This window comes from Rhizopus microsporus, assembly GCF_002708625.1.
Source record: "Rhizopus microsporus ATCC 52813 unplaced genomic scaffold scaffold_11, whole genome shotgun sequence".
Lineage (NCBI taxonomy): Eukaryota > Fungi > Mucoromycota > Mucoromycetes > Mucorales > Rhizopodaceae > Rhizopus > Rhizopus microsporus.
The window spans coordinates 630,359-646,198 of NW_019671926.1; the positions used below are offsets into that span (position 1 = coordinate 630,359).

At 39.2% G+C, this 15,840-nt stretch overlaps 7 protein-coding genes across 7 annotated transcripts; 4 read left to right on the top strand and 3 right to left on the bottom strand.

Annotated features, from left to right (window-relative positions):
• Positions 1-60: 60 nt before the first annotated feature.
• RHIMIDRAFT_204188 (alpha/beta-hydrolase) lies at positions 61-1,582 on the top strand (the record flags this gene model as incomplete). Its single annotated transcript, XM_023606742.1, has 5 exons — positions 61-148; positions 197-309; positions 364-695; positions 753-1,448; positions 1,495-1,582. 5 exons carry the CDS (start codon positions 61-63, stop codon positions 1,580-1,582), a joined length of 1,317 nt encoding a protein of 438 aa, XP_023465129.1.
• Positions 1,583-1,768: 186 nt separating this feature from the next.
• RHIMIDRAFT_238859 (uncharacterized protein) lies at positions 1,769-3,204 on the bottom strand (the record flags this gene model as incomplete). The annotated part of the gene is made up of 5 exons (XM_023609050.1): positions 1,769-2,108; positions 2,166-2,677; positions 2,727-2,823; positions 2,881-2,976; positions 3,023-3,204. 5 exons carry the CDS (start codon positions 3,202-3,204, stop codon positions 1,769-1,771), a joined length of 1,227 nt encoding a protein of 408 aa, XP_023465130.1.
• An 80-nt stretch (positions 3,205-3,284) lies between these two features.
• On the bottom strand, positions 3,285-4,366 carry RHIMIDRAFT_244615 (uncharacterized protein; the record flags this gene model as incomplete). The annotated part of the gene is made up of 2 exons (XM_023610093.1): positions 3,285-4,184; positions 4,247-4,366. The coding sequence occupies 2 exons, from the start codon at positions 4,364-4,366 to the stop codon at positions 3,285-3,287; spliced, it is 1,020 nt and encodes a 339-aa protein (XP_023465131.1).
• A 1,301-nt stretch (positions 4,367-5,667) lies between these two features.
• RHIMIDRAFT_298053 (DUF125-domain-containing protein) lies at positions 5,668-7,057 on the bottom strand (the record flags this gene model as incomplete). The annotated part of the gene is made up of 5 exons (XM_023614292.1): positions 5,668-6,275; positions 6,326-6,513; positions 6,575-6,667; positions 6,727-6,882; positions 7,015-7,057. 5 exons carry the CDS (start codon positions 7,055-7,057, stop codon positions 6,003-6,005), a joined length of 753 nt encoding a protein of 250 aa, XP_023465132.1. The 3' UTR covers positions 5,668-6,002.
• A 2,674-nt stretch (positions 7,058-9,731) lies between these two features.
• On the top strand, positions 9,732-11,643 carry RHIMIDRAFT_204097 (phosphoesterase-domain-containing protein; the record flags this gene model as incomplete). The annotated part of the gene is made up of 2 exons (XM_023606734.1): positions 9,732-9,872; positions 9,940-11,643. 2 exons carry the CDS (start codon positions 9,732-9,734, stop codon positions 11,641-11,643), a joined length of 1,845 nt encoding a protein of 614 aa, XP_023465133.1.
• An 810-nt stretch (positions 11,644-12,453) lies between these two features.
• On the top strand, positions 12,454-14,356 carry RHIMIDRAFT_204159 (phosphoesterase-domain-containing protein; the record flags this gene model as incomplete). Its single annotated transcript, XM_023606741.1, has 2 exons — positions 12,454-12,588; positions 12,647-14,356. 2 exons carry the CDS (start codon positions 12,454-12,456, stop codon positions 14,354-14,356), a joined length of 1,845 nt encoding a protein of 614 aa, XP_023465134.1.
• A 754-nt stretch (positions 14,357-15,110) lies between these two features.
• RHIMIDRAFT_244619 (uncharacterized protein) lies at positions 15,111-15,771 on the top strand (the record flags this gene model as incomplete). The annotated part of the gene is made up of 4 exons (XM_023610094.1): positions 15,111-15,113; positions 15,287-15,385; positions 15,446-15,573; positions 15,627-15,771. 4 exons carry the CDS (start codon positions 15,111-15,113, stop codon positions 15,769-15,771), a joined length of 375 nt encoding a protein of 124 aa, XP_023465135.1.
• Positions 15,772-15,840: the final 69 nt, after the last annotated feature.

Below are 15,840 nucleotides of genomic sequence, written 5' to 3' on the forward strand. Positions count from 1 at the left end.
CAGTCAAAGGACCTGCATTTTTTCCCTCTCTTTTTTTTTTAAAAAAGTCATTTACACAGAATGAAGCATCCACTTGATGATTCCTCGGTAGAGTCATTCTTCATTCCAGGAGCAAAGGTTTATGAAAGATACTTTGACTGTCCATTAGGTAAATTAGTCTGTACTCAAAATAGAAACACTTATTAAACATTCCTAGATTACCAAAATTCAAACACCAGCTCCAGAATAAAGGTCTTTGTTCGTCATTTAGTTCCGCCTGAGAAAACAATTGATTGTATGAAAACAATGCCTTTTATACTCTACCTCCAGGTAATTATCACATATTCTTTTCATGTGTAGTCATTTTTATTTGAGATATTATAGGGTGGACCTGGATTTGAGTGTGCCTTACCATCCAATGGCTCGTCTGGCTGGATCAAGGTAGCATTCGAAAAGGGTTATCAGGTACTTTTGATGGATCAACGAGGCACCGGATTATCTTGCCAGATATCCGCCGAATCGCTCTCGAGCCAATTCAAAACTGATGAAGAAAAGGCAGAGTACCTCTCCCACTTCCGCGCGGATAATATTGTCAGAGACTGCGAAACTATTCGTGAACAACTCACTGCTGGTAGATCAAGAGAGGAAGATAGACGTATTCATCTGATTGGTCAGAGCTTTGGTGGATTCTGCATCACAACCTATTTATCTCTCTTGTAACTTTTTAAAGAAAAAAAAAGGGGGAAACAAAAACTCATTTGTCATAATTGTAGCCCCAAGTCTGTAGCAAAGGCCTATATCACGGGCGGAGTACCACCTTTGGTTGACACACCTGACTCGGTCTATAGGGCCCTTTATCCTCGCATTCTGTCCCGAAATAAGACATATTATAAAAAGTTTCCCCGGGACATTGAACGTGTACGACAGATCCACAGATACCTTTCCACCAAGACCGTCACTTTACCCAACGGTGGTACGCTCTCTCCACGTCGCTTCCTTCAACTTGGCCTGTTCTTTGGCGTATCAGGTGGATTCGATAGGATTCATACACTTGTACAGTCCGCTCATGATGATCTCGAACGTCTCGGTCGCATAAGCTACCGTACACTTCATCACATCCAGAACACCCAAGATTGGGATACCAATGTCCTCTATGCCGTGCTCCATGAAGCGATCTACTGTCAAAATGGCCAGGCCAGTGGCTGGGCCGCTGAGCGTGTCCTTCATGAAGCTCCGTTTGACTCTCTATTTGAATGGAGGCTCGACCATTTGAAAGAAGATCAGCCCATTTATTTCACAGGCGAAACCATTTACCCCTTCATGTTTGACGACTATTCTGAGCTACGTCCCTTGAAAAATGTCGCCAATTTATTAGCCGAAAGATCATGGCAGGGTCGTCTTTACGATGCTAAAGTACTCAATGCTCTTGAAAATGTCGAAGTTGCTGCCTCTATTTATTATGATGACATGTAAGTTCATTTGTATATGATGACTCTTTTCTCATACATCTTTTAGGTTTGTCGCTCGAGAGCTTTCAGAGCATACTGCCGCACAAATTAACGGAATTCAGTCTTTTATCACAAATGAATATGCTCACAAGTAAGTGTGTCTTGTTTTTTCTTGTTTCTATATCAACCCTATTTTTCTTTTAGTGGACTTCGTGAGGATGGTGAACGCATCTTGTCGTACTTGATGAAACTTGCAAGTGGAGAAGTAGCCTATAACCGTTAAGACTTATCTATGGATATATAATTAAAGCATGTTTATTTACAATATGAAAATATTTTTTTTAAGCTGAATTTAAAGCAGCTGTAATCTTGATGACACTTTCACCCTGACTTCGATCAGATTCAAGAAGACCAGCTGCTACGAGCAGATAAATGGATTGACTTGCCTTTGTGGCTATTTGACGTTCTTCAGCAAAGGCCTTTGTGTACTCTGTCAGATCACTGACCGTTTCTTGTTTAGTCTCCAAAAGGCGACGAATGATAGCAGCCAACAGCACAGAATCATTCTTGAGCACCTCTATGGACTCATTCAACGTGAATGCCTGCTTGAACTCTTCTTCATTCAAATGTGCGCTGTTACTTTTATCCAACGTATAATCAATTAACCGTGTATAGATATCCCTAAAGAAAGCTTTTTGTTAGCCTTTCTAAACTGACATTACACGTATCATCGTATACTTGAAATTCTGTAGTCTGTGGTTGACATGCTCTGCCGTATTGAGTTTACCGATCGTCTGTCGCAGCTGTTCAACAACATAACGAACCTGTTCGATCAAGCTGTCTTTACCCGGTGCCTCTACTTGACTGTGTTCACTCACGAGCTTATCAAATCTCGCCTTGAGTCCCAAGAAGGCATCCTGGGTAGACAAGGCTGTGACATGTGTTGTTGGCTTTTGCTGCAATAGGTTATCATATTCCTTTATCCTTTCTTTCATCTGTCTAATCCTGGCCTGAAGCGCCTCAATAGATGGATCTCGTCTGCTTTCCTGGTTCGAAAGTAGCAGTCTTTGCAACTCCTCTTGCTTTCTCGCTCTCTTCTTTTGATTTTCTTCTCGCTTCTTATCGATATTACTGAGCTGTTGTTTTAGATTTCGAATCAAGTTCTCTTGATACTCATACGACGGCATTTCTGTGGCTCGACTCTTTTCAGCGCTGATACGGTCCTGTAGTGCATCGATATGCGCGTCTGCCTATATATTGGGAGTTAATGATACGTATTCTTCTCTCTCCAATACGTACTTCATTGTATTCCGAATAGAGTGTGGCCATATGGCTTTCTCTTTCTTCAATTGTCTTGGTATATTCTTCAATCACTCGTTGTATAGATTGATCTTTACTACAAATAGGATATAATGTTTCAGTCTAAGCATTATAATAATGTAAATTTCTTTACCAAATGCCATTAAGCTGCCTTAATATATTTAGTAAATGCTGTGCTTGGTGTGCCTTGATATGTGCATTTCCTTTCAAAGTGGGTATTTCTGAGGTACTGTTATATGATTAGTGCGTTGTTTTTATAGGGACGTTCTTTTTACATTTTTTGAATTGATTCTTCACCAAAGCAGATGGAATGTATTGCATTTTCAAATGAATCTGCTTCTCTTAAACGCTTTCTGAATCCCTCATTTGATATCAGCACTGTATCGTCGTTTTCAACAAAGGCTACAGAAGCAATACGCTTTGAACTGTGAATTAAACTCTTTAAGCAATCTTCCATCAATAATAAATAAAAAGAAAAAAATGTTTTTTATTTCAACAATATACAAAAATAATAATTACACAGATATGATACAAGTATTAATACATTAACACATTAAATAGTAATAATAACAATATTAGCCAGGAGCTGATGATAAGATGATTGGATGAAGAAGTATGTGATACGGATATAGATGAAGTAGATGTGATGGGAGCATGCGCTGGTCCATTTGTATAGGACACAAGCGAAGGAGATGGATTTTGACTTGTGTTGACGAGTCCCTGAGGAGGCATCCAGTAAATGAGTTCAGGTCGAATGGTCGTCGCGTTAAAGAAGGATGTATTGATTTTGTATCCAAGGCCAGCCAAGACCTTAATCAGTTTCGGTCCAAAGGGACCTCGATTTGTTTTGTTCAGGGATACGCCGCGATCAGCCATGTAGACCATGAGGAACTCGGTAGAATTAACATAGGTCTGTTGGTCAACATGACACAAAGATGATCCCTGACTAAATGGATTCAGAGAGGTCTCGAGTAGCAAGGTCGGCACATTGTTTACCACTGCCAAGACATTATCTGCAGATACTGTCCTACTGTAGGCGCTTGACGCGATCTTGTACGCATCCGAGGCATACCAAGCATTTGCCCAATCAAGAGCGCTCTTGAAGGTTACATTTGATCCGTAAAACTGGTTCAGCTGGTATGTGACTGTTGTGAATGGAGAAAGTGCATTGGATGAGTTGGCATATATGAGCTTGTCAAATGGAAATTCAACAAAGCCCCAGAATGGCTGAGGTGCATCATAACTTGTAGTTGAGCTTTCCTTGACAGAGGTCAGAAGCATAGGCGTAATAAATCGATCGATGCCATCCACAAGCGGTGCTAGTTTGGCATAAAAGCTATCGGACCATGAAGAGACAAAGCCAAGACCATGGATGAACTCATGTACGACATTTCGCAAGAGATCAATTTGGTCATTGCGAATAGGGTTAGAGCTATTCTATAAATTACACAAAGTAATTGAGTCAAAAGAGAAAGTGATCAAAGACAATTTATACTTACAAAAAAGTACCAATTCACTTGGCTGTTAAACTCGGCATTGATATCATAATAAGCCCAGTTTGGCTTGACTGACAGGTTGGTAAACTGTTTGAGTAATGCTTGAGGATATAATCTGGTCATGTTGTCTGTTTGATCCACCATAATATACGAAATTGTCGGATATGCCTGACCAATCGCTGACATTCTATTTTCCGTACTGCAGTTATTATCTGATGATGGACAGAATGGACCATAGGTTGCATTCACTCTCAGTGAGCTTTCAAACTGAAATACAGACGAAAGAATGTCTGTCGCCTTTTGTAGTGTTGCTCGTACGCTTGCACATTCATTTGGGTCTGCTGTGCAAAATAAGTCAAATGATAGCTGCTGCTTATTGTCAATGAGTAGCGTATCTGCGACTGCTGCTGATATTGTGTGACTCTTTTGGCAGGTTTTTAGAGATTGCGAATCGTGATGCACACAATATAAACTTGAGGCAAAGACAACCTTGAAAATGAGTATAAGCTCAATCAAGATTGTCCAGTTTAGTGAAAATAGCATGTAAGTGGCCTTAAGGCTTTACAAAGAAGAAGAAAAAGAAAGAGAAAAAATAAAGAGAGTGAGAGAGAGAAATAGAACTGGAAACAAGCTAATAAGCTTGTTACACACATCACTCAATTGCTGTTCGGATATTCAATTTTAGTGTCCTGCCAAGACATTTTGCTCTTTTGTTTTTATTTGATAGTGTTTTCAATTTGGCCTGTATTAAAAAAAAAAAAGATTTGCACGTAGTCTACAGAAGGATATATTTATTCAACAGTCATTTAGGCGTGATACAGAACGAGTAAAGATTGATTTATGAGGGCTTGTTTGCAAAAGCTTTAGTAAATTTCCTGCAGCTGAACCAAAGCTGCTCCGTAGGATTTGACTGTTAGAAACAACTTGGAGCAGTCATATTTCACTACTGAATAAAAACTAGTAGGATACTTAAGACAGTGATGAGAAAGATGACTCTATTTTTCTCAACTTTAACTAGTAGTGTTTCATCCTTAGAGGAGCTTAAGCACCGCCTCAATTCATGTTGGCATGGAAACCAGATTTATCTATAAAGACACAAAGTTCCTGAGAGAATATTTATGTCCGAATTGATCACGTTTACTGCCCAACTGTCATTTTGTTTGATACTCTCAAAATACAGCTCTCTTAAACGTGCATCCCCTATATCGTTTCTTTCAAGCCTCAAAAAAGTGGATCCTGTCTGTATTGATTCCGTCCAATGTTTGTTTATTCATCCATGTTGCTAGACAACGTTATCTTGTTAACATAGATTGCATAGTCTTTTCTTTTCCTTTTTTGTTAATGTCTCTAAATTTGCGTGCCCTTGTAATTTCAGAAGGCTTCATCTGCCACAGGAGTCTTAATGTTTAATTGATATTGTAAATCTCGCGTCACATTGTCAAACATCTCCTCCATAACCCTTGGAGAATAATTGTCCCCTTTTTATATTAATGCACTTGGATCCAGGGATAAAGGGAAAGTTTCCTTTTGTTTGTTTAAACATGAGTAGAAGCTCGGGTATTGATTTATGGAATGCCGGTATAAAAAAAGGGGGTACATGGTCATGCATATTTGGGATATTTGTCATATAAACAAAGGTTTACATTGTGAAAAAGCAATTTCAATAAACCCATCCAAGCTTTAAAGTGCTGCCATTATGATTCATATGCTACTATTTATTTTCCATTTTCTTTTTCATGAATATATATATACAAACATGTTACTTTGTGTTGTTTTGGTTATCTACTAAAGCAACAATGCCATAACTAAATGCGGCTGCAACTGCTCCTATAGCCAGTGTTTGAATAGCTCCCAAGAGTGCTTGTTTTGGCCTTAGGTAGATACTTTTGAGGTATCCAAAACAGAACAAGGTGAGAAGAGTGACTAGACATGATATATAGAGTGCATTGTTCGTATTTGTAATAAACACATAAGGCAACAGAGGAATCAATCCACCGAAAAAGTATGAAAGGCCGATAGTTAAAGCAGAAATCTATAACATGTGTCAATGAAATAGCCAATCTAATAAAAGTAATCTCTTACCCAACTACGATTAGGATCAGGCAATTCTAGATTCAATTCAAACTTCATCATAAAATCCACAAACTTCTCTGTATTCTGTCTGAACCTAACCATCATGGGTTCCATTGACTCACGATCTAAGCCATAAGGTTCAAATAGCTCTATGATCTCTTCTTCTTCCTCTTCGGGGTATAATTCAACTTCTCGTGCTACATAAACTCAAGAATGAATATCCATATATGGATATATCGTTAATGTTGACGAATGTACCTTCTCGCTCCCTTTCTGTATGATAATGATCAGCTTCAGACTTTGCTGCGAGATAACCACCCAATCCCATAGAGATGGCTCCTGAGACCAGCTCTATTTCGGATGGTGTTTGTCAATATATGATAAATAGTAGTCATTATTATTATTATTACCAGCTAATCCACCAAAGATAACAATTCGGCTATCACCCAAGCTTGATAGACCAGCAGCAAGAGCAAATGGTACAGTCAATCCATCTGATAAACCAAGAATGCAATCCTTGATAAGCTCTGGTCGATCAAAATGCTCTTCAATGTGTTCCTTGACACCTTTTAAGTGTTCTCTATGAGGAATTCTGGATTTTGTTGATTCTTCAAATGAAGTAGATGATGATGCTGATGATGATGATGACAGTATGAATTCTTCATCATATTCTTCTATCTTGTGTTTCTCTTCTGAACCATTATATTTTGGTAATAAATGATACTCTTGTTCATGAACCATTTGAGGAATTGTAAAAAATAAGAAAGAAAAGAAAAGAAAGAAAGAAAGAAAAAAGAAATAAATAATTAACGGTTATTTGCATGTGTGTACAACACCATTGATTACGAGACTAATTAGCATCTTAAGCAACCAATTTAACTAATCAGAAATTACCTTAATTACATGCGGAACACTAAATGAATCCCCGTACACTTGATCCTGATTTCGCAAACAAGTGTACTACCTCGGCGGAATTTCTTTTTCTCTTTTTTAAACCAAAAAAGGATGTTTTTTTCTTTTATAAAATGTCTCTTTAGATAAGCGATGTATCACTTTATAAAATTAGAAAGAAAGAAAAAAAAGAGCAGTAAGATGTCCATTATGCAATTTGATATCATGTGCCCCTCTCCTTTGGACTAGATTGAAATCACAAAGTATCTGTTTATATCCTCATTGCAAGACGAATCTATTAAGAATACGAAATGCATTCAGATTAAGTAATATATAGTATACGCTGTAAAAGTCAGAAATTGATATAGCAACAAGAGCTGCCATAAAAAATATACAATGCTAGATGCAGTCTGTATCTCAGCATGGAAAAAGTAGGTGCAGCATTGATAATGCAAAAGATATCATCAAGTACAAAATAGGCATACGTTTTATTGACGCTTCGTTCTACATCTTCTCGATTATGTCTCTCTAGAGCAGCTAACGAATAATCAGTGAGACGCGCCAAGGTGACAGTCTTTGATCCGAGTACATGTCATTCAGATAAATGTACTATAGGCCCTCTTGTGCTTGAGATATTTTGACTATCCTTTCAACCACCATTCATGTCTTTAAGATACTTGCATCTACAGGCTTAATTATTTCTCTTCATTGTTTAACAAGCTTTATAAAGTACACTCTTTTGGTTACCTAAAACTCTCTTGATGCATGATTAAGTCGCTTCGGTTGTAGCTTAGTCATGCCCTTTTCTACTGAATAACTTGTGTGTCTCACCAAAACTTTTATTGCCCGGCTTTGTACCGCATGAATAACAGAAGATTAGGGAATACTCATCGTCTGGTTACAATGGAAACCAACAGGTTACGCAACCATCTGACAAACCTGGCTGTTACACAATTCACTCTTTGGATGCACGTGCGTTAGAGGTAGAGTCTGTCATTTGTGCTTTACGAAATTGGAATAGAGATAGCTTTTCAGAATTCTGTGGATGAAAATGATATTGATACTAGAACATATTGTTTATCAAGAGATGTTAACCTATTTATATACTCTCTCTTTTCAAAGACAAAAAAAAGGATAAAAACGTTTGATGCCTTGCAATGAGAGAGAGAAATTGTATAGCCAATCATTTTACTGTGTATGCTCACAGTGTTTTAAGCAACCCTTGGGTTAGTCAGTGTTCCTGTTTAGGAATAGCACTTCAACAAACTTTTCAGATTATAGGCCTAGCTATAGCATACATTATGAGAATTATGGCTTGCAATATAAAAACAGGGTTTATAAACAAGAGGTTACTATCTGTATAGTATTATCTGACTTGTTTAAGAAATTAATGTCTTCTAAAGTCACTCCTTGATACATTGAACAAAGTAAGTTGATGATGATAGACTACATCCTTTCTACTAACAGCTTCTGTCGTCAGTCATTATGAAGTACTGAATAACACTGTAAAATGAGCAGTTTTCTCCATTGAGTATAATGTACTATAAACAGTAACTACATTCATCTTTTACCCTTACTGAGTTAAAAAACTGAAAGATGCCCTTATACCAAACCACAATATGTTGAGAAACAATAAACTGTTTAGGATATTATATTAAATTATGCTTTGTATCAGGAATAATGCATCAAGCACTAAAAGTGTGCTGCCTGGAAAAGGGACGCACAAGTTACAAGATACAGCAACAGAAATACTGAGTTGTGCAATGTCACTTTACACATACAACCTATTGTGCATTATAAATTAAATTAAAAAAGGTACAAAAGAAACAATAACCGAAATAGCCTTGAATATACTCTTGAGCTTGTAATGACTAATATAAAACTCTTATTTTATATACCATCATATACTGATCAAAGAACGTTGTACTGCTACATGTAAAAGTTAAATTATTCATTGTATGTGAAAATGGTTAGAGCAATACAACAAGTTACACTAATACTTGTCTCTATCCCTCTCTCTCTTTCTCCTCCCCAATTAATGGACACTGATCCAGTCCTTTTTTTTTAAAAAAAAAAAAAAAAAAAAAAAAAAAAAAAAAAAAAGCTCACACGTGTGGCGTTCTATAGCACTAAAATATACATGACCTGACCACTACACGAGCGAAAAGTTTTTATAAAGCTAGCTGTGTATACCATCGGCACAACTATCCGCCCCTCCCAGTCCCTGTAATAAAAACAAGATAACCAGGGATCAGCGCTCAGATTGCACAAAAAAGGGCACAACCAATCACTTTACCAATTTTACTCACGACTTATCCAAGCAGTACACATCCATACCATGAGCAGCCTCCCCTTCTTACCATATGACGGATTATAATCATTAGTCAATATCATTTTTACTGGAATAGTAGCTTGTCATCATTAACTCAGAGGGGAACACCAATTAAATGAAAAAAAAAGGCTTCAATTGTATAAATAATGCTCATACTCTCTCTCTTTTTTTGATAACTAAACTTGTTACATTATGAAGTTGGGATCCATTGCCGCTGCTATAGTATTGTGCGTAATCTCATTTAGTGAAGGGGCTCCTCACAAACCAACAATTAAAAGCTCTCAGCGCATTCCCGGCCTTGAGAAGATCAAGCATGTTGTTTATTTTATGCAGGTAAATAAAAAAAAATGTATGACAAGTGTATGGTGCATATATGATAATAACTTCCAATTAAACAAAGGAAAATCGTTCGTTCGATATGTATTATGGTACCATGTACGGTGTCCGTGGGTTCCAAGATCCTAACGTTGGCATTCAGGACAACGGTCTCAGCCTTTTTTACCAGCCATGCTCTGCTAGCCCTGATATCAAGAATGGTACCAAGTATCTCTTACCCTATCAATTGAAGGGAGCACGCGCTGGCTGCACCGCTGGTGGCTCTAACGGGTGGCCTGCAAACCACAAAGCACTAAACGGTTACAAGAACAATAACTGGCCAGACGGCAACTCTCCCCGATCGATGGGCTATCTTAATCGATCACAAATTCCCTTCCTGTATAAACTTGCCGATGAATTCACCATTGCTGACATGTACTTCCAATCTGTCACTGGCCCTACTGACCCTAACCGTGTCGTCTGGATGTCTGGAACAAACCGTGGAGATCCCAATGATATGGTTCTCGAGGATAACACAGAATCGACTCCTCTGGGCTGGTCGACCTATCCAGAAGCATTGACCAAAGCCAACATCACTTGGCAGCTCTATCAAGATAAGGACAACTTTGATGATAACCCACTTGCCTGGTTCAAGTACTGGCAAGACCTCCCTAATGGTCCCGAAAAGCAAAAAGGTCTCGGATTCCTTGGTCTCCAAGCTTTCTATGATGCGGCAGCAAAGGGCACACTTCCTCAGTTCAGTATCATCGTCGGCCCTATGGAACTCTCTGAGCATCCAGAGAACACGCCCGAGGCTGGTTCTTGGCTTCAACAGCAGGTTGTCAATGCGGTGATGAACGGTAAAAATTGGAACGAGACGGCTCTGTTTATCAATTATGATGAGTCTGGAGGATACTTTGACCATGTGATTCCACCTCAAGAGCCTCAGAGCGACTGGGTAAAGGATAAGTTTACTGGAGGTAAATCACCCATTGGCTACGGACCTCGTGTACCTATGGTCGTCATCTCGCCTTACACCCGTGGTGGCAATGTCTTTAGTGAAGTATCCGATCACAGGTCCACTCTGATGTTTATGGAAGAATGGGTTGGTAAAGACGAGAAGGGTAACTATTTAGCTCCTGCTGTTCATGTCTCTCAGTTTGCTCGTAAAACCTCTTCCAATCTTGTCAACGTCTTTGACTTTGACCATCCAGATTTCTCCATTCCCAAGTTTGACCCTCTTCCAAAGCCTGCTCAAGTCTTTGGCAAGTGGTCCCCAACAGAAATGTGTGAATTAAAGATAACAGCTCCCAAGACAACTCCTCCTTATGGCAAGCAGGTCTTCCCTACCGTAGAAGCAGGTTCGCGTCGTATTCGAGGTGCCATCACTGAAGGTCGTAAACTCTCATTCCGAGTCAACGGTACCGTTCTTCGATTGTCTGATGATAAAAAATCGCTCCAATCAAAGAAAATCGCCAAATCGTCTTCTGGGAAGAACACCGATGAGGTTCATGCTCTGGATACGCAAAACCTCTTCCAATTGATTGGCACAGGCACCCATTCTCAATACAAGCTTCAGTCTGTTCACGATTCTCAGCTCTGTCTTAACGTCTGGGGAAGTACTCTAACATTAGGCGAATGTAAGGGTACCTCTTGGTACTTTGAACAAACCAAAGGCGGTCATTTTATTCGTGATGTTGGAACCGACAGTTATTTGTCTGTCAAGGACAAGGTCAATCTCTCTTCATCCTCTCAAACAGTGTTTGAAGTTTATTCTGTTACAGTCTAAGTGAATAAAATTTCTCTTTCTCTTTTGTCTATGTTAATTTGCTCTATCAGCTCAACAAGTTGCTGCCTTTTTTGTAAATGCTTACTGCTCTTTTGATGTCTTTTGAATAGTTGCACAAATGGACGCTTCACAAATGTACAATAATACGAACCTTGTAAGGGCTCAACGTGACACGGATAATAAAGATTAGCGTAACAGCATTGGCAGCTTTGCACGTGTGTTTGCCTACAATGTTCCATATGCAAAAAAAAAGAAGAAACTACTTGAAGTAAGAGAAAGATTTGCTTATAATTATCATAAAGAGGTTGAATTGTTCAATTCCACAAAGTTAATCCCTTTTACAAACACATGTACTGCACTGTTTTTTCGTATTCGGGCTTACCGAATGGGGTTGTCGTATTTCAATCAATAAAGAATTATTTGAGCTTTAAAAATCACAAAGTAGAAGATACAGTACTACTCTTACCATATAAAAAAAGATACCAAAGTGGAGCAACATAGAAACATATAGGTACTATACACAATATAAATTTAAATGGCTATATGGTACTCTATTGACGAAAACGGAGAGGTGGTTAATTTTGAGCAAATAGTAGATGCATATGGGACAAAAGAGAGGCCCTTGGTGATACGATATTTTTGTGCTGCCTGGTTACACTGATCTATGTAATATGCACAATGATACTTTATATTTTTGTCTGGTAACGCTGCACAGACTCTATCTTAAATTCGGTAAAACTGATTAGCAAATACAATAAAAACAGATTACTTTGCGATATTTTCCTTTCTTTATCTTTTCCACTACACAAAATGCGCATCATTCATGTCGCTGCTGCTACATCCTTGCTGATAGCATCATTAGTTGATGCTGCTCCAACTCAAAAGGTGCCCGGAAAGCAGCTACCTGGTCTTGAAAATATTAAGCATGTTGTGTTCTTTATGCAGGTAAAGGAGGATGAAGACGGTAGAGCTTCAGAGAAGATGGGCTGACCTTAAAGTTTAGGAAAATCGCTCGTTCGATATGTATTATGGTACCATGTACGGTGTCCGTGGGTTCCAAGATCCTAACGTTGGCATTCAGGACAACGGTCTCAGCCTTTTTTACCAGCCATGCTCTGCTAGCCCTGATATCAAGAATGGTACCAAGTATCTCTTACCCTATCAATTGAAGGGCGAACGTGCTGGTTGTACAGCTGGCGGCTCTAATTACTGGGAGCCATTCCATCGCGCTCTGAACAATGGTAAGAACGACAATTGGCCAGACGGAAACTCTCCCAAGTCAATGGGCTACTTGACTCGTTCACAGATTCCTTTCCACTATGCACTCGCTGATGCCTTTACGATCCATGATATGTACTTCCAGTCTGTTGCTGGCCCTACTCATCCTAACCGTGTCGTCTGGATGTCCGGCACCAATAAGGACCCTCATGGAAGCCGTGTCTTTACAAACAATATTGATTTCCCTCCGCTCACCTGGTCGACGTACCCAGAGATGTTAACCAAGGCAGGTATCACATGGCAAGTGTACCAAGGACTCGATAACTTTGACTGTAACCCAATGGCATGGTTCAAGCAATGGCAATTACTCCCGCTTGGAAGTGCTGAAAAAAAGAAGGCCCTTGGAAAGCTTGGTCTCGACGCTTTTTATGAAGCTGCTGAAAAGGGTACACTTCCTCAGTTCAGTTTGATCATTGGTCCCAGAGAACTTTCTGAACATCCAGACAATACACCTGCGGCTGGTGCCTGGATCCAGCAACAGGTTGTCAATGCGGTGATGAACGGTAAGAACTGGAACAATACGGCACTGTTTATCAATTATGACGAATCCGGAGGCTTCTTTGATCACGTCGTACCCCCTCAAGCTCCCGAAAGCGAGTACGTCAAGGACCCTTTGACGGGTAAAAAGGTGCCTATCGGATTTGGTCCTCGTGTGCCCATGGTCGTCATCTCACCTTGGACTCGTGGTGGCAACGTCTTTAGCGAAGTATCTGACCACACATCGGCCCTCCGTTTCTTGGAGGAATGGATCGGTAAAGACGAAAATGGCAACTACATTGCACCAGCAGAAAACATTTCCAAGTTTGCTCGTCAGACCTCTTCCAATCTCGTCAACGTCTTTGATTTTGACCATCCAGACTACTCCATTCCCAAGTTTGGCCCCGTTCCAAAGCCTGCCCAAGTCCTTGGGCTCTGGGCGCCAACAGAGATGTGTGAAGCGAAAATAACTGCCAAGAAAACAGAACCTCCTTATGGCAAGCAAGTGGTCCCCACAGTCGAATCGGGATCCCGTCCTATTCGTGGCAAAGTCGTTCTCGGTCGCAAACTTGCCTTTGTTACAGAGGATGCTAAAGTCATTCACCCTGACTCGGCCGCAAAATCACTCCAGGTATCCAACGCAAAGATTGTCAAGCGACAAGATGGAACAATATCTTTCAAGTTTTCGCAAGATAGCCTCTTCTTCCTCTCTGAGACTGCCAAGAAGGATCATTTCAAGGTGCATTTTGCCGGTCATCCCGATAAATGCCTTAACTTGAAAGAAGGTAGCATCGTCTTGGGTGAATGCAATACATCATGGTTCTTTGAACTTCATGAAGGCCATCATCATATCAAGCACTCAGAAACAGAACACGCCTTATCTATTAACGCCGAACGCAATGTCGTCTTGAATCCCACTCATGGTACTCACTTCAAGCTCCATTCTGTTACTATCTAAGAATATGGAAGCTCCCACACGCTTATACGCAGCATTCTCATATCCATATAACCCATCTAATATTAAAAAGGTTCATCATGTGACTTATCGTTCATACTTTACGTGAGGCTCTCCTTTTTTTTCTTCTTTTTTTTATGCGTTATGCGTACTTCTGAGGAAACAGTATCTGCTGTAAGGTTATTTTAGATACACTGTATTGGGACTAATCCTTATAAAAAAAGTTGAAGCAACGAGAATGGTTACTTTATGATGTCATCCCCATGATGCTTGACCGATTTCTTCATGAACTCAAAGTAAGATGCACACATTTTCATTTAGCTAAACAACTCATTTCTTTCTTTTACTCTGCAGCATAGTCGAGACTTAATAACGGGCCAAAGTATGATGATGATAATAAAATGATAAGCATGTAAAACTGACTACATTGTTTTAGCTAAAGCTGACTCGTTACCACTTTCACAGTTTTGTATAATTTATTTACAAAAGGAGACATGTGGGAGGAAAACGAACAAAAGGATCTAATCTATTAAATAATTAGTAATGATACCATCAAGGGGTTTTTGTCACTACATGGTTTCTATATCAATAAAGCGGTAAGTTTTACACATTATAGACATGCTATGTGCATAAATAAAAGGTTACTTATTTTCTGAAAAAAGGAGCTCAGCATAAAGTTGCCTCATCAAGAAGCACAGATGAAGGCGGGTATTGTTGCATCCGCACCTTACTTTCTTGAACAAGTAAAAGAGAAAAAATGGTTAAATTTTAGACTGACATTTCACAAATGAAAGCTACAAAGAGCGCATAATTACCTATCCTTGGCCATAGACCAAGTAGAAAGTTTTAGTAAACCTTCTGATAGTCAAGTGACGATTGAAGTAATAGAGACAATCTCTTTGTGTCATACTTCTCATTCTTCTTAATTTTTAGCTACTAGAAGATTTGTACAAGTATGTGGACCACGCACTTCATGCTTTTGACTACCCAAACGAAGCGTCATTATTTCCTTATAAAGTATGCCATCCAAAGGTAAAAAAAAGAGGGCATTTGCTTTATTTATGAAAATTGACACACATCAAGTTCTTTCAGCCACCACTCAAGCAGGATACAGTTATCGAATTCTGTGTCCAGGATGTGTTTATCACTTGCAACATCTACACACTGGATTATAGCCATACAAAGCATAACAATAAGCTAGATAAGAATAGCTCGGTAGTGTATGTGCCTTTATAGTCTTATAGTCTTCATCATATTTACACATCAGATGTAGGACATATAAGGATAAACAAGTTTTGATTGTAGATCAAATCAAGACACAGACTCAGTCAGCGATGTTAACCGAACTCAAAGGGTCACTCAAGTTAATGCTTGAGTTATGTCAAACGCATAAACAGATGTTACTTCAAGCCAAGTAACATCAGAGTGTATATTTGTTTATTTTCAGGAGTCTCATGGGGTTGTTTTGTTTTTTAATGAATCATTTT